Source organism: Nannobrachium achirus, assembly GCF_963921795.1.
Source record: "Nannobrachium achirus genome assembly, chromosome: 10".
Taxonomy (NCBI): domain Eukaryota; kingdom Metazoa; phylum Chordata; class Actinopteri; order Myctophiformes; family Myctophidae; genus Nannobrachium; species Nannobrachium achirus.
In genome coordinates, this window is record NC_137819.1 from 64,798,570 (window position 1) to 64,820,954 (window position 22,385).

The 22,385-nt window shown below is 43.8% G+C and overlaps 2 protein-coding genes across 2 annotated transcripts; one reads left to right on the top strand and one right to left on the bottom strand.

Moving 5' to 3' along the window:
* Positions 1–477: 477 nt before the first annotated feature.
* On the bottom strand, positions 478–6,182 carry LOC308293226 (uncharacterized protein; the record flags this gene model as incomplete). Its single annotated transcript, XM_080735662.1, has 3 exons — positions 478–1,662; positions 2,054–2,156; positions 4,852–6,182. 3 exons carry the CDS (start codon positions 6,180–6,182, stop codon positions 478–480), a joined length of 2,619 nt encoding a protein of 872 aa, XP_080591788.1.
* A 13,342-nt stretch (positions 6,183–19,524) lies between these two features.
* Positions 19,525–20,619, top strand: LOC308293227 (zinc finger protein RFP-like; the record flags this gene model as incomplete). Its single annotated transcript, XM_080735663.1, has 1 exon — positions 19,525–20,619. One exon carries the CDS (start codon positions 19,525–19,527, stop codon positions 20,617–20,619), a length of 1,095 nt encoding a protein of 364 aa, XP_080591789.1.
* Between the last annotated feature and the right edge of the window lie 1,766 nt (positions 20,620–22,385).

A 22,385-nucleotide genomic window follows, 5' to 3' on the forward strand; every position in this document is an offset into this window, starting at 1 on the left:
AAGTTTTTTCCTGAGTTAGTTTTCCATTTTTTAATAGAATTGTCTCTTGATGATCTTGTTTTCTTGTTTCTTTTATATATTTTTTTCTTATTTGACAGTTTTGCAGACCTCATACGATTTTAGGATCCTTTTTTATACAACGTTAATGCGAGCCTGAGACAACACACTGGAGCAAACGGGGTCCGCTCAATATCCCGACACCCGCTGTTCCAACTAGCGTCGGCAGGTTAGTTACTCGTCACGGTTACTGAGGTTATGTTTAGGGTTAGGGTTAGAGTTAGGGTTAGTTTTACTGAGGTTATGTTTAGGGTTAGGGTTAGGGTTAGTTTTAGTGTCTGAACACCGGCCCGTCGGCACACTGATTCGGACCCGGAGCAAACGGATGTTTTGTCAGAACAAGTTTTTATTTATTATTATTATTAATTTCCCATGTAGAGTCATCTTATATTAAATAGGCCTAATGGATTATGTTTTTCTTCATTTTGAAGTTGGAGGGGACATGTTCCCTCCGTCCCCGCCAAGACCAGCGTCCATGTTGACAGCAGAGATGATCAGAGGAGCAGAGTTTCTACCACCAGCATTAAAACAGGGACTGAAGTATGGATAGAGTTTCTCAGTGAAGGTGCAGCCAGTGAACGAGTAGAGATGAACTCTGGCCTCCACATCATAAAAGGAGACCAGACCCTCCTCATAATCCACAAACACTCCCACTTTCTGGACCTTCTCTCTTACAGGGAGGAGGACATCAGGGCCAGCAGCAGCCTTGTACTCGTTTCCATTCCTCAACAATATAGACCAGAAACCATTGTTGGGGGTCAGTGTGAAGTCTTCCTTCCTGTTGATGGACTCTCTGACCACTCCTAGATCCCACTTAGTCTTCCCTGTAACCTGAACCTCATAGTAAAACCTTCCTGAGGAGAAGCTTTGTTTCCCTAAGACATCAACAGTTTCAGAGAATCTCTCTGTGTTGTCTGGGAGATTCTTCCATATGCCTCCATCACTCACTTGTTTTCCATCCTCAGACAGGATGAGACAGGGATGTGCTGTGTCAGGGTCCAGAGTCACATTTACTTCGTATTGCTGGAACCTCCTCAGCTCAGTATCACGCAGCTTCTTCTCCATCTCTTGACTGAGTGTCTTCTCCAGCTGAGCCACAGCTGTCCTCACAGATTCCACATATGAAGACTGATTGACATTGACCTTTGTCCAGTCCTTGGTGGGTGGAGGGGTGTTGATGGATGTGAAGTTCTGGAGGAGGTGGAGGTGGTCTTCAGTGTGTGAGAGCTGCTTCAGCTCAGATCTTCTCTCCTCTAACTGAGTTATTTCATTTTGCAGATCTTTGATGAAGCCTTCAGCCTGTTTCTCTGTGGTTTTATGCTTCTCTTCAATCACACCAATGAGCTCAGCCTGGCTCCTCTCAATACAGCTGATCAGAGCAGTGAAGACCTGCACGCTGCCTGCTATCACTGTGTCTGCATCTTTCCTGCTGAGCTCTACTGAATGTTGGACCTCCTGAATCTTCTCTTGTCTCTCCTGGATCATCTGCTGAACCTCAGCCTCTGTCTTTGCTTCATATTCCTCTTTCCACTTGTGATTCCTGAACTGTTGAACCATCTCAGATATAAAACTGTTAACAGATACTTCTGGTCTCTTGTTGAAGGTCTTTGCACACAGTGGACAGCGACACACATCACTAGTGTCCCAGTAATGTGTGATGCAGGCTTTGCAGTAGTTGTGTCCACATGGAGTGACGACCGGGTCAGTGAACACATCCATACAGATAGAACACAGGAAGTGCTCTTCAGACAGCAGACTGCCAGCGGACGCCATTTCTACACACTGAGAATACAAGTCAAAGTGTGAAACACTGTAAATATTGTACAAAGCACTTTTAACTGAAAGATTCACAGTATCAGCAGCGGCCTGATGTGATTACAGCAGAATATTAAATCGTATCATCTTTTAAGTCAAGCTGACTGAGATCTGACATCATCAAAAATGACATCAGTCTTGCCCAAATATGGAGTTCCACTGGGCTCTGCAATGACTGTACCTCCTCGTAGATACTGGGTAACCATTTTGGGTTCGATTCCCACCGGGGGACGATGTGGGCGCTGGGGGTTTGTTCCCTCCTCCGCTTCATCAGTGCCCACACACTAGGTGGGGTTGGCAAAAAGGGCGGAGTTTGCATGTTCTCCCCGTGTCTCCTAGGGTAGGGTACCCTCACAAAAAAAACATGCAACTGCCTCCCCCTGGCCAACTGGGGCCTGATGGAGGGGAAAGGAACTGGTTGGAATAACCTGTTTCTTCCATGTGCTACGTCCAGCTGGGGAATCTCCCCCCGTCAGGTGAAAAGAAGCGGCTTGGCCTCCTGCAAAGAAGGAAGCATGAGGTCAGTCCGTTGCTCTCCCCAACTTGGCAGAGGGAGTGTAGCGCCAAGGATTGCATTAGATAATTGACAGTGGGTGAAAAATTACATGAGATAAAAATTCAGAAGTAAAAAAATAAACAGATATCTTCGTAACATCAGTGGATTTGAATTTACATCCATCCAAGACAGAATAGGATGGATGTTCATAGAATCATGCTAGATCTTAGTCATCCCAATCATTAGTTTTCTTTCTCGACGTGAACAGCTTTGTGTTAAATGCAGGTCACCCAAACATTTCACTGCTCAACCTTCCTGTACCTCGAATTTAGACGGATTAAATAAAGAGTGTGAATCATGGATGATGAGACTATATATTTTTTTATGAATTCTTAGTTAGGCTGTACAGTGAATGGTGGTGTGGAGTGAATCCCCTGGTATTGTTCTGGAACTAGAACATTTGCAATTTGTGAAATTGCAAAGTGTGGTTGCCGTGTGGTTCAAATCATATTTGAGTTTTGGGAAATCAATTTCTATTATTTTCGGGGATATGTTTGTTTACCAGTGTGTGTGTTGTAATGCATTACTGGGCTGATTTGACCCATGTCTGACTGACATCTTAGATGGACAAACATATGTTAATTAGTAAAGCCAAGCAGGGCCTTGGCAAGTTAGGGTCTGGTTTTGATGCCTGGGTATCTCCATATATGGGCATAAGGGGGTACCCTAACAGGCCATCATCTGGGAATGCCCATATATGGACATGTTATTTTATCCGTAATATATATATATATATATATATATATATATATATGGAGATATGGAGATATGAAGGTAGGGTGTAAATCATTGAAATCAGGAATCTTCATATAAATGGGCATAATATATTATGGACTTAATATTAATGTTTTCGGGGGGGAATGCCCATATATGGACATATATGGTCTCATGTGGTATATGATGTCATACCTCTCTGATGTCATCTCCATATTTGGGAAAAGTTACTTACTTTTTAATTAAAGTCAGCGGGGAAAATGTATTCACTAATAAATTAATACCAATTAAACGATACAAGTTATGTCTTAGCAAAATGCATGCGTGACTTTGACAGTGTGACTCTGATTTAACAGGCATGGTGATATCTGTAAGAATGTTTCATGGTTTAAGCCATAGCTACTGTATGTCTAATCTTGGTGTAAGTCAGCAAGAGAAAGGTTAAGATGAATGAAAATACATCAGATAACACTGGACTACGAGCCATGCCAGTGAGAATACTCTCCCATTCTAGCGATTTTAGTATTTTGATTTCAGTGGGTGGGGGCATGCATACACAACAAGCTCACAGTGGGATTGTAGATCTGCTATGTTTGAAAAGTCACTCAAATTTTGCTTCTGGGGGGTCCCTGGAACCAAATATTTTGAGATGGGGGTCCGTGGCCAAATACATATAATTTTGGGGGTCCTTCACTTGAAAAAGTGTGAGAACCACTGACATAACATAGGTTGTTTTCAGAAACCCGTTAGGTGATGTTTATAGAATCGGGTCAAAATAGTCAAAGACTTGCACACATTCATGATCTTTCAAAAATAACAGATCTATAAGCTCGCAACATGGCACTCGGTGCCACGCTGTGAGGTTGTATACCTGCAATTTTTTTAATAGTTAAAGCATATAATAATTGTTAAAGTAATAAAGTGAGAATGTGGTTTGAATTTGAATCCTGGAAATATGAGGTTTCCACCCGACAGAAGAGATCAAGTTCTACACACCTCCTCAAATCCATCTTATAGTTAGTTTTCCCTTTTTTAATAGAATTGTCTCTTGATGTTTCTTTTTTCTCTTTTTTTTTATTTTTATTTTTTTTACAGTTTTGCAGACTTCATACGATTTTAGGATGCTTTTTTATACAACCGTAATGCGAGCAGAGACAACACACTGGAGCAAACGGGGTCCGCTCAATATCCCGACACCAGCTGCTCCAACTAGCGTCGGCAGGTTAGTTACTCGTCACGGTTACTGAGGTTATGTTTAGGGTTAGGGTTAGAGTTAGGGTTAGTTTTACTGAGGTTATGTTTAGGGTTAGGGTTAGAGTTAGGGTTAGTTTTACTGAGGTTATGTTTAGGGTTAGGGTTAAGAGTTAGGGTTAGTTTTACTGAGGTTATGTTTAGGGTTAGGGTTAGAGTTAGGGTTAGTTTTACTGAGGTTATGTTTAGGGTTAGGGTTAGAGTTAGGGTTAGTTTTACTGAGGTTATGTTTAGGGTTAGGGTTAGAGTTAGGGTTAGTTTTACTGAGGTTATGTTTAGGGTTAGGGTTAGGGTTAGTTTTAGTGTCGGAACACCGGCCCGTCGGCACACTGATTCGGACCCGGAGCAAACGGACGAAGTTTTTATTTATTATTATTATTAATTTCCCATGTAGAGTCATCTTATATTAAATAGGCCTCATGGATTATGTTTTTCTTCATTTTGAAGTTGGAGGGGACAGGTTCCCTCCGTCCCCGCCAAGACCAGCGTCCATGTTGACAGCAGAGATGATCAGAGGAGCAGAGTTTCTACCACCAGCATTCAGACAGGGGCCGAAGAATGGATAGAGTTTCTCAGTGAAGGTGCAGCCAGTGAACGAGTAGAGATGAACTCTGGCCTCCACATCATAAAAGGAGACCAGACCCTCCTCATAATCCACAAACACTCCCACTTTCTGGAGCTCCTCTCTTACAGGGAGGAGGACATCAGGGCCAGCAGCAGCCTTGTACTCGTTTCCATTCCTCAACCTTATAGTCCAGTAACCATTGTTGGGGAACAGTGTGATGTCTCCCTTCCTGTTGATGGACTCTCTGACCACTCCTAGATCCCACTTAGTCTTCCCTGTAACCTGAACCTCATAGTAAAACCTTCCTGAGGAGAAGCTTTGTTTTCCTAAGACACTGACACAGAAAGAGAATCTCTCTTTGTTGTCTGGGAGATTCTTCCATATGCCTCCATGACTCACTTGTTTTCCATCCTCAGACAGGATGAGATGGGGATGTGCTGTATCAGGATCCAGAGTCACATCCACTACATATTGTTGGATCCTCCACAGCTCAACATCACACACCTTCTTCTCCATTTCTTGACTAAGAGTCTTCTCCAGCTGAGCCACAGATGTCCTCACAGTCCCCACATATGAAGGCTGATGGACATGGACCTTTGTCCAGTCCTTGGTGGGTGGAGGGGTGTTGATGGATGTGAAGTTCTGGAGGAGGTGGAGGTGGTCTTCAGTGTGTGAGAGCTGCTTCAGCTCAGAGCTTCTCTTCTCCAACCGAGTTATTTCATTTTGCAGATCTTTGATGAAGCCTTCAGCCTGTTTCTCTGTGGTTTTATGCTTCTCTTCAATCACACCAATGAGCTCAGCCTGGCTCCTCTCAATACAGCTGATCAGAGCAGTGAAGACCTGCACGCTGCCTGCTATCACTGTGTCTGCATCTTTCCTGCTGAGCTCTACTGAGTGTTGGACCTCCTGGATCTTCTCTTGTCTCTCCTGGATCATCTGCTGAACCTCAGCCTCTGTCTTTGCTTCATATTCCTCTTTCCACTTGTGATTCCTGAACTGTTGAACCATCTCAGATATAAAACTGTTAACAGATACTTCTGGTCTCTTGTTGAAGGTCTTTGCACACAGTGGACAGCGACACACATCACTAGTGTCCCAGTAATGTGTGATGCAGGTTTTGCAGTAGTTGTGTCCACATGGAGTGGTGACTGGATCAGTGAACACATCGATACAGATAGAACACAGGAAGTGCTCTTCAGACAGCAGACTGCCGGCGGAGGACATTTCTACACACTGAGAATACAAGCCAAAGAGTGAAACACTGTATATTGTACAAAGCACTTATAACTGAAAGCTTCACCGTATCAGCAGCAGGGTTGGGGTGTCTTCAACCATTAACGTCTGTCTTTACAATCCTGATGTGATTAAGGCAGAATATTAAATTGTATCATCTTTTAAGTCAAGCTGACTGAGATCTGACCTCATCAAAAATGACATCTCTTGCCCAAATATGGGGAAGGGCTTTCTATGCCATCAAAAGGAACGTTAAGCTAGATATCCCAATAAAGATCTGGCTAAAGATATTTGCTAGACTCCGTTATAGAACCCATCTCCCTCTATGGCTGCGAAATCTGGGTTCCCCTTGCCAACCAAGAATTTGAAAAATGGGACAAACACCAAACTTAGACTCTGCACGCAGAACTCTGCAAATCTATACTCCACACCAGACGGAAAACAACAAACAATGCTTGCAGGGCAGAATTAGGACGATACCCACTCATTATAAAAGTAAAAAAGAGAGCACTTAAATTCTATAATCACCTAAAAGAAAGCAACCCAGACAAGCTCCATAGCATAGCCCTCAACCATAGTGAAAACCTACAGGGTTGCCCCCTCAGTCAGCTGGCCCAGGGACTCTGTGCACAAACAGAAGCCCAACTAACATTACAAACAATAACAATAATCCTGTCAAACAAAAACGTCCATATGACTTCCTGGTAATGACGTCAAGATCATCCCCATATAATCTGGCCCCAATCCAGACGTCACTGATTGGTCCAGGTCCTGACTGTGCTTGCTGGGCTGTCAAAACATCCTCAACAGTGTGTTTAAACTGTTGGGTGGTGCGGTGCGGAGTGGTGTGGTGCGGTGCGTTTGCGGAGCGGTGCGGTGCGGTGTGGAGCGGTGCGGTGCGGAGCGGTGCGGTGCGGAGCGGTGTGGTGTGGTGCGGTGTGGTGTGGTGTGGTGCGGTACAGTGCAGATCCCTTGGTATCTTTCAGGTTTCATTAATACAAGGATAACATCAGCTCCTGTTAATGATTTCTCCCTCGTAGCCTCCATGATGCCCGACCTCCGTGTCCGTACTAATCAACCCCCCCCCCCCCCCCCCCCCCCCTACCTCCCCCATGCCCCTGTGTTCACTCATTTACATTCCAGAACAATAACAGGGGGGGAACAGTGTACATGTGTGTGTGTGTGCGTGCATGCGTCTGGCACCATGCATGTTTGAGTGCCGTGCATGCGCCGCAGTTAAGATTGCATCGGTGAGTTCCGGTGTGCTGCACACCTGTGCTTGTGCGCTTAACATCAAGAGTTCACACACACACACACGCAAACGCACACGCACACACACGCACACACACACACACACACACACACACACACACACTCTCTTAACTCGATGTTAAGCTCACAAGCGCACACACTCAGTGCACGTGCCCTACGTGCGGTCTGCAGCCTGCCTTAGTGCATCTCTATCCAGACTCCCCGGGCGTAAAACGATACGTTAATCAGGAGGTCCAGAGCACCAGATTACTATCCTCTGCCCTGGTGGATGCAAACACAATGATGTACTAATACTAATACTAACACAATGATGTACTAATACTAATACTAACACAATGATGTACTGATACTAATACTAACACAAGCACACTGGTGTACTGATACTAAAGCCCCTATCATAGGCACCGCGGTGATAAGCTATCCACCGCGGTGTAGTCTTTTTAAAGAGTTGGTGCCATAGTTTTGTACTTTTTCAGTTTTTCATGTGTCTAGGAGGTTGAAAGTATATCATTGGACCCCCTGGTGTGGTTTTTATGAGCAAGTATGTATTCTCTTGGTATTTGTTTGTTTTCTCTTGGAGGCTGCCACCTTGTGGTCAAAAGTGTCAGTTAAAAAACACAGATACTTTTACATCACAGAATCAACTCCTCCCCTAATTACCATTCACCCAACACTGTGGGGTGTGGCTAACTTCAGCTGGGTCACCACCCACCATGACATCCATGCATACTTAATGAACTGGGGGTGTGGCCACATAAAAACCCAATTTTAACTCTTTCTATATACTTTTTTGTAAAGAATCTTCCTCCTAGTATAATCATAATACCTGATAATCATGTTTTAGAGGGGGGGGAAATCATGGCACCCCCTCTTTAAGTCATAAAACTACAACATTGCATCATTACTCGCGGTGAAGAGCTTTCCACCGCAAACCCCGACACATCTCTCTGGTTTTACTATCAGACAGATCGGTCCATCACCTCGTTCACTGATTGGTCGATCTAGACCAGTCAGTCACAGTGATAGGACTTCACCGTGACTGACTATGATGGCCTCCACTTATTTTCTCACTTTAGGTGGATAGCTTTACACCTAAAATTTGCGGTGATAGGCTCTTCACCCTGGACTCTGATAGAGGCTTAACACAACCACAAACACACCAACCAACCAGCCAACATTAGACTGTGTTCACTTGAACACAGGCTGGTAGAGCTTGTAAATCTGAGTTAGAATAAGACCCCCGTCGCCCTGTTGCTGTCTGAAGCACTAACAGTATACTGTAAAGTAAAATGTGTAAGAGATTCATTCATATGGTGGATAGGAAAGATAAAAGATCAACAAGCTCACAACTCGCCGCATCTTGACGTGCAAAGAAAGTGAAGAATTTGTGTATATTAAATCATTGAAGAGCAATTTGACAAATGTTCAGTCGTTTTTTTTTTAATGGGGTGGGGGTACTAATAATACCCTGCTAATAATAACAACCAAAATAAGGATGGCAAGTGGTTAAGTAAGCAAGTTATTTCTATGTTCTCTTCATAAGCTGAAAGAGAGATAGAAGCTGGAACATGCATGTAAAAACTCTACTTTGTTGTCTATACTAATGCACGTGTCCACTGTGTGTGTGTGTGTGTGTGTGTGTGTGTGTGTGTGTGTGTGTGTGTGTGTGTGTGTGTGTGTGTGTGTGTGTGTGTGTGTGTGTGATATGAATTATGATATAATATAATTGTATGATTTGTGTATGAGGCTCATATGAGCATATAAGGTTATATTATGAACTACTGTCTGAACTTACAGTATAGGTGACCATGTTTTGGTTGTACTGTGTGTGTGCTCATACATCGACCTTTGTGTCCAGTAAGGTGTAGGCTACACCTTATATTAGCAGGAACATTTGTTTGGCGTTTCATTTGTTCGACGCGGGTGAATACTAACCTGGTGAAATGCTAACCTGCCCGACGCTGGTGAATGCTAACCTTGGTGAATGTTAACCGCTATGCCTAGTAAACGCAAATCCTAATCTCAGTAAAACTATGCCTAAACCTAACCCTTAGTCGAAATAATGAAACATCTACATAACGAGAATTGACCATTATTTTCACACATGAAGCATAAAGGGTATAAGCGGAATAAAGCGTGCAGAGAATCAGTTGAATCTCTGTGTGTTTGCGTTGCGTGGCAGCAGGTCGGGGACCGAGGGCGTGCCAACAGCATCCTGTCACAACACGCCGTAAAGCTTGTCTGAAAGCTCCGGGAACAGCATGAGATGGAAGGCACTGATGTTCTCCTCTGACTTCACAGGAGCACGACAAGTTAAGCCATTTAGGCCCCAACGCAAGTCTTTAAACATTATTTAACGATTTAACTCTTAAAAAAAAAGCAGATATACAAGCTTGTAGCTTGTAGATCTGCTATTTTTTACAACATTTTGTGCAAGCCTTTGAATATTTTTGACCCAATTCTATATTATGTCTTCTTCTAAATCAGCGGTTCTCAAACGTTTTCATGTTAACACTAATAGTGCCTCTTAATCTGAAGGTTGCTTGGTGCCTCGGTGCCACGCCGTTTCCTCCATAGGCCGCCGCTCTTATTTTGAAGGGCTGGAAGGGGGTTGTTTTTGTTTTTTTGGATTATCACTTGACGGCAACGATTACGTCATCTAGTCACATGACAGTGTGGGTCCAGAAGGGAAACATGGCTGCGCGCATCCCGTGTCTAGAGTGTGCAGAGTGGAGACCCCTTTTTGTATACAAATGTCTTTTATGAGTTATTGAAGTTTCTTTATGGGCCTCTCAATGGATTTACTATGGAGGAGCTTCACTTCGCGTGCACGCCCGACGTGCGTTGTAAACAATGGTATTAATGGTATATATGGCGCCATGGTATTAACCCTTTCAATGACGGTGAGCGTCGTCAACAGCAGCAGAACAGTTAAGGACTTCCCCAAAATTACATGTATTGGGCCACGGACCCCGCATCTCAAAATATGTTTTTTTCCCGGGGACCCCCCAGAAGCAAATATTTGTTTGCTTTTAAAAAGATATATTCAAAGAATCATGATCTTTCAAAAAAAAATAGCAGATCTACAAGCTCGCAGCGCGGCACTCAGTGCCGCGCTGTGAGCTTGTATGCTATTTTTTCAATTGCCAAAGCGTTAAATAATTCTAGTCCTAAAGGGGTTTAATTCTCTTCAAAAGGTTCAGAACATTCCTGGATGGAACATAATAATAATCAATCGTATTTGCTCGTTGGATTCTCTCATCTCATCAGCGCTGACTCTCTCTCTCTCTCTCTCTCTCTCTCTCTCTCGCTCTCTCTCTCTCTCTCTCTCGCACGGCGTCGTCTTCTCCTCTGCAGGATAAAATCGCATCAGAGGGAATTAAAGGCGGCTATTAAAATCAAATCCACTGTGGTGTTTGCCAGAGGATGAGATCAAACTTCAAAATGAAGTTTGGGGGAGGTGGGGGCGAGGGGGGAGTTAGCACTTCTCATTTTGATCTCGCCAGGATTTTCTCATTCTGGAATATAAAGTCTCCAACCTGCTATGATTGAGCCCACGTTAAGCCATTCATAACGGGTACGCATTATTGCAATGACCATACATGAAGCTAGTTAGCATTTGTTTTTAGGTTTTTAGATCTTTGATTATATGTGACTGAGCATGACACTGGGGCAGTCATTTCGGAAGCCACTACTTTAGACCAGGGCTGAAATGATTATTATTTTTTTTCTAAAATGTGATAAAGCCACAAAAGCATGTCATAAATATCAGGCTACATTTCACTTAAACGCCAGAGCTTAACTCTGCATGTAAATAAGACTTTTTTTAATTAATGTGAGAGATCGGGACATAATTCTGTTGGTCCTCCCAAATTTAGAACTTGAATATCTCAAAAGTAGTATTTCAACATGGCATCATTCTATAAGCCATATATCTTCAAATGAAGGATCCCCAAAATTATATGTATTTGGCCACGGACCCCCCATCTCAAAATATTTAGTTCCAGGGACCCCCCTATAGAAGCAACATTTGAGTTACAAACGTTCGCTTTAAAAATACATAATATGCTTTTTTAAAGCGAACGTTTGTAACTCAAATGTATCAGATTTGCACACATTTCAAAAATAGTAGATCTACAAGTATGTGTATATCTGCTATTTTTCAATAGTTAAAAGGGGAAGATCACCCATTTTCAATATTGAACTATGTCATTAATATACCTTAGAGGAGTTGTGGGGGAAAAAAAGAAAAGTCCCCCCCCTTCTGTGTTGCCTAGAACTGGAGGATTGATTTTGGGGTTTGTATTGCAAATCACAACATGATGACATCACACCGTTGTACTTTACAATACAAACCCCAAAGTCAATCCTCCAGTTCTAGGCAACACAGAAGAGGGGGAACTTTTTTTTCCACACAACTCCTTTAAGGTATATTAATGACATAGTTCAATATTGAAAATGGGTGGTCTACCCCTTTAAAGCATTCAATAATTCTAGGCTTAAATGGATTAATATGAGTGATTTTCCTGGGGATTGTGGGAGTCAATCATCCCAGATGGAGGGAGGGAGGGGGGGGGGGGGGGAGGGGTTAGCACACAGAACACAAACAGCTTGGAGCAGTGTTGATTTTGTCGACTAAAACTATGGCAAAAAATGTTTGTCAACTGTTTGTTTTTTTCATTGACGAAAACGAAATAAAAACTAAGCTGTGATGACTAAAACTAAGACTAATTATATTGAAAATAAACACTAGACTAGTGGAGAAGAGCAAGTCATTTTATGTTTGGTTCCTCTCAGGTGTTGCGACACGTTGTAAGCTTGTATATCGGCTATTTCCAGCACGCAACCAAGTGTAAAATCAGTCATTACGATGCCATCAAGGCACCGCCACAATACATTTTCAGTTGACTAAATCAACTGTGGATTTAGTCGCCTAAAATCTTATGATATTTAGTCGACTAAAATTAGACTAAAACTAAAACTTTTCAGGTGACTAAATTATGACTAAAACTAAATGACATTTTGTTCAAAAGACTATGACTAAGACTAAATCAAAATTACCTGTCAAAAACAACGCTGGCTTGGAGTCTTTTTAGTGGAGAATAATAATGTCCAACTAAACTAAACTAAAACCTTCCAACTTGTCCTTTATGCTGCGCACCATGTCACTATAGGTGGAATCTCTCAAGACTACCTTAACTCATTCCCTGCTAGGCCCGATAGTCCCGAGAATATGCTAATGTCCCTCCCCGCCAGGCCCGATAGTCCAGAGAATTTTCTTCTCTTTATATGTTTTCTTCTTAGCAGTGACAGGGGCGGGATTTCCCGGCAAAATGACGTAATCTGCATCATTTGTATACGTTGTGTATACGTTGGCCAATCACATCGCAGATCATACACACACATGATACACTACCGGCCAATAACCGACTCTTCAGGAAGTAGCTTCCCTCAGCAACCAGTGTTTACGATGGTGAAGGATTCTTAACCTCTTATTCCCCAAATCCTGCTCAGAAAATTACATTTTACTACTCCATGGATTCGTATCGGTTGCGGTGGTTTGTGGCGCCGCTCCGACGTGGTGCACGATCTAGGCATGGACATGACATTATCAGTGCACTATGAATTACATGGAAGTCTATGGAGACTGATGGCATATGAAAGTACGAAGGTATTTGCATGATGCTAATAAGCAGTTGACGGACGCTCGTTAACGCATCAAAATAAGTCAATTATGTCTCTGCACTGTCAACTGGCTGCTAATATACATTATGTTTCTGCACTGTCAACTGGCTGCTATTATACATTATGTCTCTGCACTGTCAACTGGCTGCTATTATACATTATGTCTCTGCACTGTCAACTGGCTGCTAATATACATTATGTCTCTGCACTGTCAACTGGCTGCTATTATACATTATGTCTCTGCACTGCCAACTGGCTGCTATTATACATAATGTCTCTGCACTGTCAACTGGCTGCTATTATACATAATGTCTCTGCACTGTCAACTGGCTGCTAATATACATTATGTCTCTGCACTGCCAACTGGCTGCTATTATACATTATGTCTCTGCACTGTCAACTGGCTGCTATTATACATAATGTCTCTGCACTGCCAACTGGCTGCTATTATACATTATGTCTCTGCACTGCCAACTGGCTGCTATTATACATTATGTCTCTGCACTGCCAACTGGCTGCTATTATACATAATGTCTCTGCACTGCCAACTGGCTGCTATTATACATAATGTCTCTGCACTGCCAACTGGCTGCTATTATACATTATGTCTCTGCACTGTCAACTGGCTGCTATTATACATTATGTCTCTGCACTGCCAACTGGCTGCTATTATACATTATGTCTCTGCACTGTCAACTGGCTGCTATTATACATTATGTCTCTGCACTGCCAACTGGCTGCTATTATACATTATGTCTCTGCACTGTCAACTGGCTGCTATTATACATTATGTCTCTGCACTGTCAACTGGCTGCTATTATACATTATGTCTCTGCACTGTCAACTGGCTGCTATTATACATAATGTCTCTGCACTGTCAACTGGCTGCTAATATACATTATGTCTCTGCACTGTCAACTGGCTGCTATTATACATTATGTCTCTGCACTGCCAACTGGCTGCTATTATACATTATGTCTCTGCACTGCCAACTGGCTGCTATTATACATTATGTCTCTGCACTGTCAACTGGCTGCTATTATACATTATGTCTCTGCACTGTCAACTGGCTGCTATTATACATTATGTCTCTGCACTGTCAACTGGCTGCTATTATACATTATGTCTCTGCACTGTCAACTGGCTGCTAATATACATTATGTCTCTGCACTGTCAACTGGCTGCTATTATACATTATGTCTCTGCACTGTCAACTGGCTGCTATTATACATTATGTCTCTGCACTGTCAACTGGCTGCTATTATACATTATGTCTCTGCACTGTCAACTGGCTGCTATTATACATAATGCCTAGGCCTACTTTTCAAGCAGACTGGTTAATTAGTTACTTATTTGTTTAACTTTAAAGGAGTCGTTCAGATCAAAACACATATAGGGTTAAATCTGCCTTTTATCATACCCCTTCATACCTGCTTTAGTAAATTTTTTTCATAGCTGCCCCTGTTGCTAGATTTCGTGGGCCCTCTTATAACTAACAGAGTAGATAGTCCTTAGGCTAGTGCGGTTATTTCTTTAGCTTCAAAGTTAGTATTTTTTTTATTGGATTGTGTTTACACAATGTCCTGAGACCAGTGTTTTTGTTGCGTTTTGGAAATCCGAAATCCAAAAGCCAGGGAGAGAGAGAGGAAAGAGAGAGAGAGCAAGGGACTCAGTGTGACAGCTGCGAAAATCGGAAAAAATCAACCCTGGTCCGAAAATAAATACGAAACGGGCGGCAGTGTGCAAACGTGAGTGACAAAACGTGAGGTTGATTTTTTGTATTCACGCACTCCGAAATTCACTCCGATATTCGGCCCGAAAAACGCAGCAGTGTGCAAAGACCTTTACTCTATAATGGTGATGTCACCGAGAATGCTGCTTCCTGATTGGCTATGAGTTTACTCAGAATTGTGTAGAACTATAGTGCGTTGCCCTCTAGGCAACCACAGTAAAAAGTCATCTCAGGTGTCCATGTTAGTTGGGCTTTCAGATCACAGTACTTTACTGGAACCAGTCTGGAGACCTGTGGAACTCCATGTTTGGGTAAAAGTGATGTCATAAATTTGATGAGGTGAGATCCAACGCAGGAGAGCGTCTTAAAAGCTGATTCTGCAGAGTGTGAGGAGCATTATTTACAGTCGTTTGAGGAATTAGCTTCAGAGACAAGACACACTCAACCAAGAGATGGAGAAGAGTGGCCAGAGAGTCCATCAACAGGAAGGGAGACATCAAACTGACCCCAACAATGGTTTCTGGACTATAAGGTTGTGGAATATAAATAAGTACGAGGCTAATGCTGACCCTGATGTCCTCCTCCCTGTAAGAAAGGAGCTCCAGACAGTGGGAGTGTTTGTGGATTATGAGGAGGGTCTGGTCTCCTTTTATGATGTGGAGGCCAGAGTTCATCTCTACTCTTTCACTGGCTGCTCCTTCACTGAGAAACTCTACCCATACTTCAGTCCTGGTCTTCTTATTAATAATGGTGGAAACTCTGCTCCTGTGATCATCTCTCCTGTCAATCACACTGATGGCATTTAGACAGGGATGAAAACATAATCTCCGCCTCATGGTCGTTCCGGCCGTGCGGAGCTAAAGATGAACCGTTCAGCCAAAGGTCTGATGATGGATCCATTTCTCCTTTCATACAGAGATCCCAGTATTGCCATAATGAAGACCTGGCATTATGATGGCCTTGCTTTTTTTTTTTTTTACACAGCCAAACAAAGCTGGCATGATATTCTGGGGCGGCATGGCTCAGGGGTAGAGAAACCTTAATGGTTACCCAATATCTAGCTCTGGTCCATAGCGTTAGTGGAGTTCTCCCTAACGCTATGTTCCTCTACCTCCGTATTCCTTGGCAAAACCGGAAAACCCAGCCGTCTGGTCCAAAAATAACAAAAACTGTTTCGCCCCTCACCAAACCAAAGGCATCAGTGGACAGTTGAAAGCTTACTCTACTTAGTGGACAAGGTCTGAGCCCCCCACCACACGATTAAAATACATTTCTAGGGCAAAATGAAAAATATTCCACCGGATGGAGACACTTTCCTGGTTGAAGACGAAACAGCGCTTCCAACGTTGCAGAGTTGAATAACAACTAGTGAGACTAATACTCTGTGTAATTCGGTCCTCTGACCTGCGCGGCAGTAGTGAGTTGGCACCTTGATGGCGACGACAAATAGTGAAAAACAAGAAGAAATGGAGTCTCCATCCGGTAGAATATTATTCATTTTGCCCTAGAAATGTATTTTAATCGTGTGGTGGGGGGCTCAGACCTCGTCCACTAAGTAGAGTAAGCTTTCAACTGTCCACTGATACCTTTGGTGTGGTGAGGGGCGAAACTGTTTTTGTTATTTTTGGACCAGACGGCGGGGTTTTCCGGTTTTGCCAAGGAATACGGAGGTAGAGGAACATAGCGTTAGGGAGAACTCCACTAACACTATGGATCAGAGCTACCCAATATCTACGAGGAGGTACAGTCATTGCAGAGCAGAGTGGAACTCCATATTTGGGCAAAACTGATGTAATTTTTGATGAGGTCAGATCTCAGTTGGCTTGACTTAAAAGATGATACGATTTAATATTCTGCTGTAATCACATCAGGCCTCTGCTAATACTGTGAAGCTTTCAGTTATAAGTGCTTTGTACAATATTTACAGTGTTTCACACTTTGACTTGTATTCTCAGTGTGTAGAAATGGCGTCCGCCGGCAGTCTGCTGTCTGAAGAGCACTTCCTGTGTTCTATCTGTATGGATGTGTTCACTGACCCAGTCGTCACTCCATGTGGACACAACTACTGCAAAGCCTGCATCACACATTACTGGAACACCAGTGATGTGTGCTGCTGTCCACTGTGTACAAAGACCTTCAACAAGAGACCAGAAGTATCTGTTAACAGTTTTATATCTGAGATGGTTCAACAGTTCAGGAATCACAAGTGGAAAGAGGAATATGAAGCAAAGACAGAGGCTGAGGTTCAGCAGATGATCCAGGAGAGACAAGAGAAGATCCAGGAGGTCCAACACTCAGTAGAGCTCAGCAGGAAAGATGCCGACACAGTGATAGCAGGCAGCGTGCAGGTCTTCACTGCTATGATCAGCTGTATTGAGAGGAGCCAGGCTGAGCTCATTGGTGTGATTGAAGAGAAGCATAAAACCACAGAGAAACAGGCCGAAGGCTTCATCAAAGATCTGCAAAATAAAATCATTCAGTTAGAGGAGAGAAGCTCTGAGCTGAAGCAGCTCTCACACACTGAAGACCACCTCCTCCGGAACTTCACATCCATCAACACCCCTCCACCCACCAAGGACAGGACAAATCTCAATGTCCATCAGTCTTCATATGTGGAGTCTGTGAGGACATCTGTGGTTCAGCTGCAGAAGACACTCAGTCAAGAGATGGAGAAGAAGGTGCGTGATGTTGAGCTGTGGAGGATCCAGCAATATGACGTGGATGTGACTGTGGATCCTGATACAGCACATCCCTGCCTCATCCTGTCTGAGGATGGAAAACAAGTGAGTACTGGAAACATAAGGAGGAATCTCCCAAAGAACACAGAGAGATTCTCTACATGTGTCAGTGTCTTAGGAAAACAAAGCTTCTCCTCCGGAAGGTTTTACTATGAGGTTCAGGTTACAGGGAAGACTAAGTGGGATCTAGGAGTGGCCAGAGAGTCCATCAACAGGAAGGGAGACATCACACTGACCCCCAACAATGGTTACTGGGCTATATTGTTGAGGAATGGAAATGAGTACCAGGCTGCTGCTAGCCCTCCTGTCCTCCTCCCTGTCAGAGAGGAGCTCCAGAAAGTGGGAGTGTTTGTGGATTATGAGGAGGGTCTGGTCTCCTTTTATGATGTGGAGGCCAGAGTTCATCTCTACTCTTTCACTGGCTGCACCTTCACTGAGAAACTCTACCCATACTTCAGTCCTGGTCTTCTTATTAATAATGGTGGAAACTCTGCTCCTCTCATCATCTCTCCTGTCAATCACACTGATGACATTTAGACAGGGATGAAAACATAATCTTCGCCTCATGGTCGTTCCGGCCGGGCGGAGCTAAAGATGAACCGTTCAGCCAAAGGTCTGATGATGGATCCATTTCTCCTTTCATACAGAGATCCCAGTATTGCCATAATGAAGACCTGTCATTATGATGGCCTTGCTTTTTTTTCACACAGCCAAACAAAGCTGGCATGATATTCTGGGGCGGCATGGCTCAGGGGTAGAGAAACCAAAATGGTTACCCAATATCTAGCTCTGGTCCATAGCGTTAGTGGAGTTCTCCCTAACGCTATGTTCCTCTACCTCCGTATTCCTTGGCAAAACCGGAAAACCCCGCCGTCTGGTCGAAAAATAACAAAAACTGTTTCACCCCTCACCAAACCAAAGGCATCAGTGGACAGTTGAAAGCTTACTCTACTTAGTGGACAAGGTCTGAGCCCCCCACCACACGATTAAAATACATTTCTAGGGCAAAATGAAAAATATTCCACCGGATGGAGACACTTTCCTGGTTGAAGACGAAACAGCGCTTCCAACGTCGCAGAGTTGAATAACAACTAGTGAGACTAATACTCTGTGTAATTCGGTCCTCTGACCTGCGCGGCAGTAGTGAGTTGGCACCTTGATGGCGACGACAAATAGTGAAAAACGAGAAGAAATGGAGTCTCCATCCGGTAGAATATTATTCATTTTGCCCTAGAAATGTATTTTAATCGTGTGGTGGGGGGCTCAGACCTCGTCCACTAAGTAGAGTAAGCTTTCAACTGTCCACTGATACCTTTGGTTTAGTGAGGGGCGAAACTGTTTTTGTTATTTTTGGACCAGACGGCGGGGTTTTCCGGTTTTGCCAAGGAATACGGAGGTAGAGGAACATAGCGTTAGGGAGAACTCCACTAACGCTATGGACCAGAGCTACCCAATATCTACGAGGAGGTACAGTCATTGCAGAGCAGAGTGGAACTCCATATTTGGGCAAGACTGATGTCATTTTTGTTGAGGTCAGATCTCAGTTGGCTTGACTTAAAAGATGATACGATTTAATATTCTGCTGTAATCACATCAGGCCGCTGCTAATACTATGAAGCTTTCAGTTATAAGTACATTGTACAATATTTCCAGTGTTTCACACTTTGACTTGTATTCTCAGTGTGTAGAAATGGCGTCCGCCGGCAGTCTGCTGTCTGAAGAGCACTTCCTGTGTTCTATCTGTATGGATGTGTTCACTGATCCAGTCGTCACTCCATGTGGACACAACTACTGCAAAGCCTGCATCACACATTACTGGAACACCAGTGATGTGTGTCGCTGTCCACTGTGTGCAAAGACCTTCAACAAGAGACCAGAAGTATCTGTTAACAGTTTTATATCTGAGATGGTTCAACAGTTCAGGAATCACAAGTGGAAAGAGGAATATGAAGCAAAGACAGAGGCTGAGGTTCAGCAGATGATCCAGGAGAGACAAGAGAAGATTCAGGAGGTCCAACACTCAGTAGAGCTCAGCAGGAAAGATGCAGACACAGTGATAGCAGGCAGCGTGCAGGTCTTCACTGCTCTGATCAGCTGTATTGAGAGGAGCCAGGCTGAGTTCATTGGTGTGATTGAAGAGAAGCATAAAACCACCGAGAAACAGGCTGAAGGCTTCATCAAAGATCTGCAAAATGAAATAACTCAGTTAGAGGAGAGAAGATCTGAGCTGAAGCAGCTCTCACACACTGAAGACCACCTCCACCTCCTCCAGAACTTCACATCCATCAACACCCCTCCACCCACCAAGGACTGGACAAAGGTCAATGTCAATAAGTCTTCATATGTGGAATCTGTGAGGACAGCTGTGGCTCAGCTGGAGAAGACACTCAGTCAAGAGATGGAGAAGAAGGTGCGTGATGCTGAGCTGAGGAGGTTCCAGCAATACGAAGTAGATGTGACTCTGGATCCTGACACAGCACATCCCTGCCTCATCCTGTCTGAGGATGGAAAACAAGTGAGTGATGGAGGTATATGGAAGAATCTCCCAGACAACAAAGAGAGATTCTCTGAAACTGTTGATGTCTTAGGAAAACAAAGCTTCTCCTCAGGAAGGTTTTACTATGAGGTTCAGGTTAAAGGGAAGACTGAGTGGGATCTAGGAGTGGTCAGAGAGTCCATCAACAGGAAGGAACATGATGTCTTCCTGACCCCCAACAATGGTTACTGGACTGTAGGGTTGAGGAATGGAAATGAGTACCAGGCTGCTGCTGTCCTCCTCCCTGTAAGAGAGGAGCTCCAGAAAGTGGGAGTGTTTGTGGATTATGAGGAGGGTCTGGTCTCCTTTTATGATGTGGAGGCCAGAGTTCATCTCTACTCTTTCACTGGCTGCTCCTTCACTGAGAAACTCTACCCATACTTCAGTCCTGGTCTTCTTATTAATAATGGTGGAAACTCTGCTCCTCTCATCATCTCTCCTGTCAGTCACACTGATGGCATTTAGACAGGGATGAAAACATAATCTCCGCCTCATGGTCGTTCCGGCCAGGCGGGGCTAAAGATGAAGCGGTTCAGCCAAAGGTCTGATGATGGATCCATTTCTCCTTTCATACAGAGATCCCAGGATTGCCATAATGAAGACCTGGCATTATGATGGCCTTGCTTTTTTTTTTTCACACAGCCAAACAAAGCTGGCATGATATTCTGGGGCGGCATGGCTCAGGGGTAGAGAAACCTTAATGGTTACCCAATATCTAGCTCTGGTCCATAGCGTTAGTGGAGTTCTCCCTAACGCTATGTTCCTCTACCTCCGTGTTCCTTGGCAAAACCGGAAAACCCCGCCGTCTGGTCCAAAAATAACAAAAACTGTTTCGCCCCTCACCAAACCAAAGGCATCAGTGGACAGTTGAAAGCTTACTCTACTTAGTGGACGAGGTCTGAGCCCCCCACCACACGATTAAAATACATTTCTAGGGCAAAATGAAAAATATTCCACCGGATGGAGACACTTTCCTGGTTGAAGACGAAACAGCGCTTCCAACGTCGCAGAGTTGAATAACAACTAGTGAGACTAATACTCTGTGTAATTCGGTCCTCTGACCTGCGAGGCAGTAGTGAGTTGGCACCTTGATGGCGACGACAAATAGTGAAAAACGAGAAGAAATGGAGTCTCCATCCGGTAGAATATTATTCATTTTGCCCTAGAAATGTATTTTAATCGTGTGGTGGGGGGCTCAGACCTCGTCCACTAAGTAGAGTAAGCTTTCAACTGTCCACTGATACCTTTGGTGTGGTGAGGGGCGAAACTGTTTTTGTTATTTTTGGACCAGACGGCGGGGTTTTCCGGTTTTGCCAAGGAATACGGAGGTAGAGGAACATAGCGTTAGGGAGAACTCCACTAACGCTATGGATCAGAGCTACCCAATATCTACGAGGAGGTACAGTCATTGCAGAGCAGAGTGGAACTCCATATTTGGGCAAAACTGATGTAATTTTTGATGAGGTCAGATCTCAGTTGGCTTGACTTAAAAGATGATACGATTTAATATTCTGCTGTAATCACATCAGGCCTCTGCTAATACTGTGAAGCTTTCAGTTATAAGTGCTTTGTACAATATTTCCAGTGTTTCACACTTTGGCTTGTATTCTCAGTGTGTAGAAATGGCGTCCGCCGGCAGTCTGCTGTCTGAAGAGCACTTCCTGTGTTCTATCTGTATGGATGTGTTCACTGACCCAGTCGTCACTCCATGTGGACACAACTACTGCAAAGCCTGCATCACACATTACTGGAACACCAGTGATGTGTGCTGCTGTCCACTGTGTACAAAGACCTTCAACAAGAGACCAGAAGTATCTGTTAACAGTTTTATATCTGAGATGGTTCAACAGTTCAGGAATCACAAGTGGAAAGAGGAATATGAAGCAAAGACAGAGGCTGAGGTTCAGCAGATGATCCAGGAGAGACAAGAGAAGATTCAGGAGGTCCAACACTCAGTAGAGCTCAGCAGGAAAGATGCAGACACAGTGATAGCAGGCAGCGTGCAGGTCTTCACTGCTCTGATCAGCTGTATTGAGAGGAGCCAGGCTGAGCTCATTGGTGTGATTGAAGAGAAGCATAAAACCACAGAGAAACAGGCTGAAGGCTTCATCAAAGATCTGCAAAGTGAAATAACTCGGTTAGAGGAGAGAAGATCTGAGCTGAAGCAGCTCTCACACACTGAAGACCACCTCCACCAGAACTTCCCATCCATCAACACCCCTCCACCCACC